The sequence below is a fragment of the Hoplias malabaricus genome, chromosome 8, assembly GCF_029633855.1.
Source record: "Hoplias malabaricus isolate fHopMal1 chromosome 8, fHopMal1.hap1, whole genome shotgun sequence".
Taxonomy (NCBI): domain Eukaryota; kingdom Metazoa; phylum Chordata; class Actinopteri; order Characiformes; family Erythrinidae; genus Hoplias; species Hoplias malabaricus.
The window spans coordinates 45,283,042-45,289,444 of NC_089807.1; the positions used below are offsets into that span (position 1 = coordinate 45,283,042).

Consider the following 6,403-nt stretch of genomic DNA (forward strand, 5'->3'; position numbering starts at 1 on the left):
AGAACGGACTGGTTCTGGTTGTGTATCGTGCACAGAAAAAGCCCACAATCCTGAATCTTCCTCCTCCTCCTGCTGCTTCTTCCACACGCTCCACTTTAACTCAGACTCTCGGCGGACCTTCGGGGAGACGTAGACGCTCTCCCAGACATCCTAGCAGCACTAGAAACGTGGAGAAAACACTGCTCTCTCTTCCACGCCGCAGCGCCACAGTCTCAAACGGTACCAGGGAGGATGCCTTCAGAGCTGCGACATTTTCCAGACGTTTTTCCTAGGAAAAGAGCTTGTGGACAGGACCCTGCTGGACGGACCTCTGAAACCATGCTGATTCATGTTGTTGTACATTTTAATTCTGAATGTTTGGAGTTATTTAAGTCTTTAGAGGAGCAAGATATTTCTTCATTGCTTGACTAATCATTTGAATAAAGTTTAAATTATTACAGAGGAAGGCTGGAGGTCTCTGAGCTAATGACCTGGGTACAGTGCCCCCTGTTGAGGGTGTGGGGGGGTTAGGGGGCTGCGGTATCAGACGCCAAATCAACGGTCAGTTCTCGAAGTTGATGTAGGAAGCAGAAAAAATGGGTGAGTGGTCCATGGAAGGACATGTGGTCCTCCAGCGTCAGGGTCACGGACACCCACGGCTCTTTGATGGTGGAGGGGGTGAAGGTGGTCCGATCCCACAAAAGCAATACACCAGCAGACGCTGCTGAAAGAGTTGATTCTGCTCTGATAGAACCGGATCAGAACACACAGGTCAGTGCATCTCTCTGTGAATGGGCCTGAGTGACCACACCCTTCACTCGCTACATCAGAGAGCCTCGGGCGCTCAGGACCCGGTCACCAGTCCTTCCTCGAGCCATTTTGGGACCGTCCACTGAACTCCGGGAACACCTCACAGGACCCTTTCTACTGCTTCCTTAATCAACTGTTGGTAAAGGACAGATCTGTTTCTGCATTCACAATTTAACTCATTTTTACAGCATTAACACTGAAATACGTTTGTCTTGTGGACTCTTAAATTGTATAAAAAAACTATCTGGAAAGAGTAAATGTAAATTCTGGGCCTTGGCTGACTTTAAACGTCCCATATCCAACTATTTATTTTCTTTAATATTTGTCCTTGGGGTCATACTGTAATGTGTGTTGTTTTATGAGCCAAAAACAGTCATAATTTATTTTTAAAACACTTTATTTCAGAAACCTGACGATATTTTGCTATTTCTGTGACACCGGGCCGTTTTAAAATGACTTTTATCGGTTTAATAGTTCCCGGATGTGACCGTTTCAATGGGTCTGACTCAAATGGCTACAGCCTCCCTACCTAGGGCACTAGTTAAGGATCGTACAACTGTCCCTTGCACCCAAATGGTGAATAATTTGGTTTAGAAACGGCGGTGAGGTAGAATTCAATCTATTACTGAACAGATATGATTGATCTGGGGGTTAATAATGAATCGCTTATATAGTGCACTATGTAGGGAGTACCGGCGCGGTTTGGAACGGGGCCCGTGACTCAGAAATGACAGCGATGGCCCCTAGAGCGGCTGAAGATGACAGGTGTTTATAAGTGTTACACTTAATATCTAACACCATTTAGATCCTAGGCGTCGTCTAATTAAGAAGGTAAGCGCTTAAAGAAGAGGCACAGTGTGGCGCTGAGCCGCTATAAATGTTAGTAACTGCGTTATCAAGCGGGAAACTTTAGCTAATCTAGTATTGTGTGGTGTCTGTGTGTATGATGCGAAGCTGGGTCCCCGCGGCGCTCCTGCTGCTCTTTGCGGGGTTAGGGTTCACCGAGGCCGGGTACGAGGAACCGATTAAAGCGGAGACTCCCGACTGGAGAAAGACTTTAAAAACAATACGCAACGGTATCCACAAAATAGACACTTACCTCAACTACGCCCTGGATTTGATCGGAGGCTCGGATGGACTCTGCACTTACAAATGCAGCGATGGTAAGTGGCCAAAAGTTTGTGGACATCGGCTCGTCCAGTGGCTCTTCTCAAATGAAGGGGATTGGTAAGAAACGTGTGTTCTCTGCTCTTCTGGAAAGGCTTTACAGGTAGTGGAACATTGCTGTGAGCATTTGATTGATGGCAGCCACAAGTGGGGTCAGGCACTGATGTTGGGAGTTTGGTGTTGGATCCGAAACTGAGCTCCATCGCTCCAACAGTGTGTGTGTGTGTGTGTGTGTGTGTGTGTGTGTGTGCAGGGACAGGGTGTTGTACTCCTACATTATTTGTTCAAAAGTTTCAGACCCCGTAGGAGCAGTACATTATTTAGTACGTCAGGTCCCGTATCAACCACATTATACTCCACAGAGTGGGTCCCCCACATGGGGACAGCCATGTTTATAGTGGGTTTATACCGCCTTCAAGCCTCTTCAGAAATGAGTGCACATGACACCACTATAGCATCATCTTTACCAACGAGAAACTCATCTCTCACTGAGCCGAGACGTTTGGAGACTGGGGGGTGTCAGTAATAAAACGTCACTGTTCTGAGTCGTGTACTAAATATACTCTGATACATCCAGCTGTGTCCAGATGTGTGGTGTACAGCTGTAAGCACATGGCCTTTTTAATGTCCTGTTGGGTCTGTATAGCATCAAGATACGACCCATCGAGTGCAGTTACAGTGTGTGTGTGTGTGTGTGTGTGTGTGTGTGTGATCTGACGTTGCTGGGTGAATGTAACGGTCCGTGTCTCTGTGTTTTGCAGGATACAAACCCATCCCTCGACCCGGTTATAAACCGTCTCCTCCAAACGGCTGTGGATCTCCAGTCTTCGGATTTCAGGCAGGTTTTTAAGAGACAGGCGTGAATCTGTTAAAGTTCTGAAACATTCACACTTTTCAGGAGCTGCATCTGATTAAAAACGACTGATGTAAGTCTTTAATAAGAAGCTTTAATGGATGAGTTTGAATAAAGTTCTGAAGCAGGACGTGGCTGTAGCCGATAAACAGAGGTGTGTAGATTCTTCTTCGGATAAAAAACATCTGCTTTTCTGAGTTCTCAGTGGATAACGTTAGTGTGTGTGAGTTAATAATAAACACACACTTCCCAGAAGCCACTGACCAATCAGAAAACACCTGAAACGGGGGAGTGTAACAGACCTGGGATTCAGATCAGAACACGACGCGTTAGGAACAGAAACAGGACGTCCGTCGGTCAATAAATAAATAACAGGAGCCTTCTGTTTGTTACACGCTGTGATCAGAGCCAGAGAAACTGCTGTTCCATTAACTTCCATTAAAGTAAACGGTGGGGTTTTGACTCTTGCTGCTCGTGTGTAACCTGCTGTCTCCAGTTTGACATTGGGATCCCGTCCATGACGAGGTGCTGTAACCATCACGACCGCTGCTACGACACCTGTGGCCAGGAGAAACACGAATGTGACCAGAGGTTCCAGCTTTGTTTGGAGACGATCTGCAGAAACGTCCAGACGACTCTGGGACTGGACCAAAGTGTACAAGGTACGAATAAATAAAGTTATTTAAAGTAATAACCCGTCTCCGTCGTTAACGACTGCTCTGCTTCTGAATTTCCATCCCCAGCACCAGGGACTGGACCTCGTTCAGTGTTTTCTCTGTGTCCTGCTTCAAAAAGAAACTAGAAGCACTGATTTAACGCGGTCACACTGATTTTTTTTACAGTGTTTAGAAATGTACAGCTTCAGAATCGCTGTGGTGCTCCACGGAGAACAGGGCCTCTGTCACCGCTCTGTTATCTGTGTTGGGGGTTCATCCCTTCAGAAACTGCACTATGTAACTTTGAGAGGGGGGTGTGAACGTGTTTGAGGTAAACAGGAGTGTGATGGAGATGTTGCTGAAAGCCGTGATGAGACGAGATGTAAATTGAGATCGAATCTCCTTTGATTTTCAAACAGAATAAAATTCCAGGTGTTGATCGTGAAGCTCCAGCTCCTTCGGGGTGTGAGGCTCGGTGTTTGTTGCCTGTCTTTCCTCAGAGTTCAGTAACATCCATGTTCTCGAGACTGCTCTCGTCACCTGAATCGTTATAACACACACACACTAAGTTATAAATATAGTAATGTGTCACTTACCTGACTCATAAAAGGAGTGGGGCCTGTGGGTGAGAACAAGAGAAAGGAAGTGTCTGTGTGTGTGTCTCTGTGTGTGTGTGTCTGTTTCTCTGTGTGTGTATAGGTCTGTGTGTCTGTGTGTGTGTGTGTGTGTGTGTGTGTGTGTGTGTGTGTGTGTGTCTGTGTCTCTGTGTGTGTGAGTGAGTGTGTGTGTGTGTCTGTGTCTCTGTGTGTGTATAGGTCTGTGTGTCTGTGTGTGAGTGAACTCTCTCTGGCTTCACAGGCCATGCTCACGATCCTCTAAAGACGGTGTTAGAGCAGGGATAAGTTATTTCCCAAAGTAAGACTCTGAAGCTGATCGGAGAATCTCTCAGTGATCTTCTGCACTTCTGTGAACTCAGGAACACAACCTTAGTTCCACTCCGTCACTCACCAGCCGCGCGTTTAAACTCCTTCTGCCAAATCAAACACGGCTGTGGACCGTTTGACAGTTTGTGTTTATTTAAGGACAGAGTTCAGACTGGACACGGTTCACACAAATCACTATTAAATGTCTGCATGGTTTAAGTCACTGAAGTGTATTCCTGTGTGTGCAGCGTGTGAGACCGCAGTGACGCTGCTGTTCGACACCGTGATGCACCTGGGCTGTAAACCGTACCTGGACAGTCAGAGGGCGTCCTGTATCTGCCGCTACGAGGAGAAAACCGAGCTGTGAAGGGATTCAGCTCCAAGCCGAGGACGTTCTCCTCACCGCTCTGCGCTAAACTACAAAGCCTTTAGCTCCTGATCACATTGACGGAGAACGCAGCTGAATTTGCGAACGTTGTGAGTGAACGGGACTGGAGCTGGGTGTTTAAACACCAGGACACTGTCCACCCACAGGTCTAGTGCTGGGAATTCTGAGGTTAAAGGGCCCATCTGCTGAATGTCCCTTACTTTGTTTTTAATATGACTTTGTTAGTACATAACTTTGTTATACATGACTTTGTTTTAGTACATAATCATGACTAAAGCTCAAACCTACAGTTCACACAGCCACAAAACTGAAATTAAAGGTTGCGTATATAATTCTAGGGACAGCCTCAGAAGCTCTGTGTTGTGTTCCTTGGCCCGACACACTGTGTTTGTTTGTTTCCCCTTTACAGAGCTGGGGATAGGTACTTTTTCCAGTGTAAAAACAGACCAGAAAACTAGTGGACCATTAGGAAACATTTGGACTAAAATCGTATACAGCACCTTTAAACCCATTTTAAAAGTTTGACTTTGTAAGTGAACCTCAAGGATGAGGACGCTTTAAAATGTGGGAATAATGAAGGATATGGGCCCTTTAATGCAGTGTGTTTACTCTCGAAGCTTTTACTGAATAAAGTTAATGTTGGTTTGTTAACAGCTGTGTTTCAGAGAAGAAGTGGATGGAGATAAGGTTGAAGAACACGGGTCTGCGGCTTTAGTCCTGGACTAGGGTTCGTCTGTGTCACTCAGGGATGTGTGCTTTTGCTGCTTTTGATTTGTTCTCTGTGTAGAGAAGGTAACTGAATGTTATTATGTTTTAATGCTGAGGTCGAACAGATCATTTATCATCAATTAAAGCATTCTCACACTGTTTAGTGATTAGAGCCTCACTGCAGAGTATTAGAGTTTATGAAATAATAAAGGTGTCATTAAACTATCATTATACTTCAAACACACTACAGCTGATTCATTCATTCATTCATTCATACCTTGATCAGTGTTGCAGTGAGTCCACATTGATCCTGGAATAAGTGGGCACAGTGCAGGAACACAGCACCACATGCTCACCCTGTCACCCACACACACACACACCACAAGTCAGGAACACACTCCTCACAGACAGTCACCCGGAGGAAACCCACGCAGACACAGGGAGAACACACCACACTCCTCACAGACAGTCACCCGGAGGAAACCCACGCAGACACAGGGAGAACACACCACACTCCTCACAGACAGTCACCCGGAGGAAACCCACGCAGACACAGGGAGAACACACCACACTCCTCACAGACAGTCACCCAGAGGAAACCCACGCAGACACAGGGCGAACACACCACACTCCTCACAGACAGTCACCCGGAGGAAACCCACGCAGACACAGGGAGAACACACCACACTCCTCACAGACAGTCACCCGGAGGAAACCCACACAGACACAGAGAGAACACACCACACTCCTCACAGACAGTCACCCGGAGGAAACCCACACAGACACAGAGAGAACACACCACACTCCTCACAGACAGTCACCCGGAGGAAACCCACGCAGACACAGGGAGAACACACCACACTCTTCACAGACAGTCACCCGGAGGAAACCCACGCAGACACAGGGAGAACACACCACA

At 46.7% G+C, this 6,403-nt stretch overlaps 2 protein-coding genes across 2 annotated transcripts in view; both read left to right on the top strand.

Annotated features, from left to right (window-relative positions):
• dnajb14 (DnaJ heat shock protein family (Hsp40) member B14) overlaps positions 1 to 160 on the top strand; it is a 19,597-nt gene extending 19,437 nt beyond the window's left edge. Inside the window, exon 8 of the mRNA XM_066678738.1 lies at positions 1 to 160. This exon is cut by the window's left edge and continues 438 nt beyond it. The gene's annotated coding sequence lies outside the window, so the exon portion shown is untranslated.
• A 1,340-nt stretch (positions 161 to 1,500) lies between these two features.
• pla2g12a (phospholipase A2, group XIIA) lies at positions 1,501 to 6,025 on the top strand. Its single transcript, XM_066679315.1, has 4 exons — positions 1,501 to 1,952; positions 2,718 to 2,794; positions 3,306 to 3,471; positions 4,637 to 6,025. The coding sequence occupies exons 1-4, from the start codon at positions 1,733 to 1,735 to the stop codon at positions 4,753 to 4,755; spliced, it is 582 nt and encodes a 193-aa protein (XP_066535412.1). The 5' UTR covers positions 1,501 to 1,732; the 3' UTR covers positions 4,756 to 6,025.
• Positions 6,026 to 6,403: the final 378 nt, after the last annotated feature.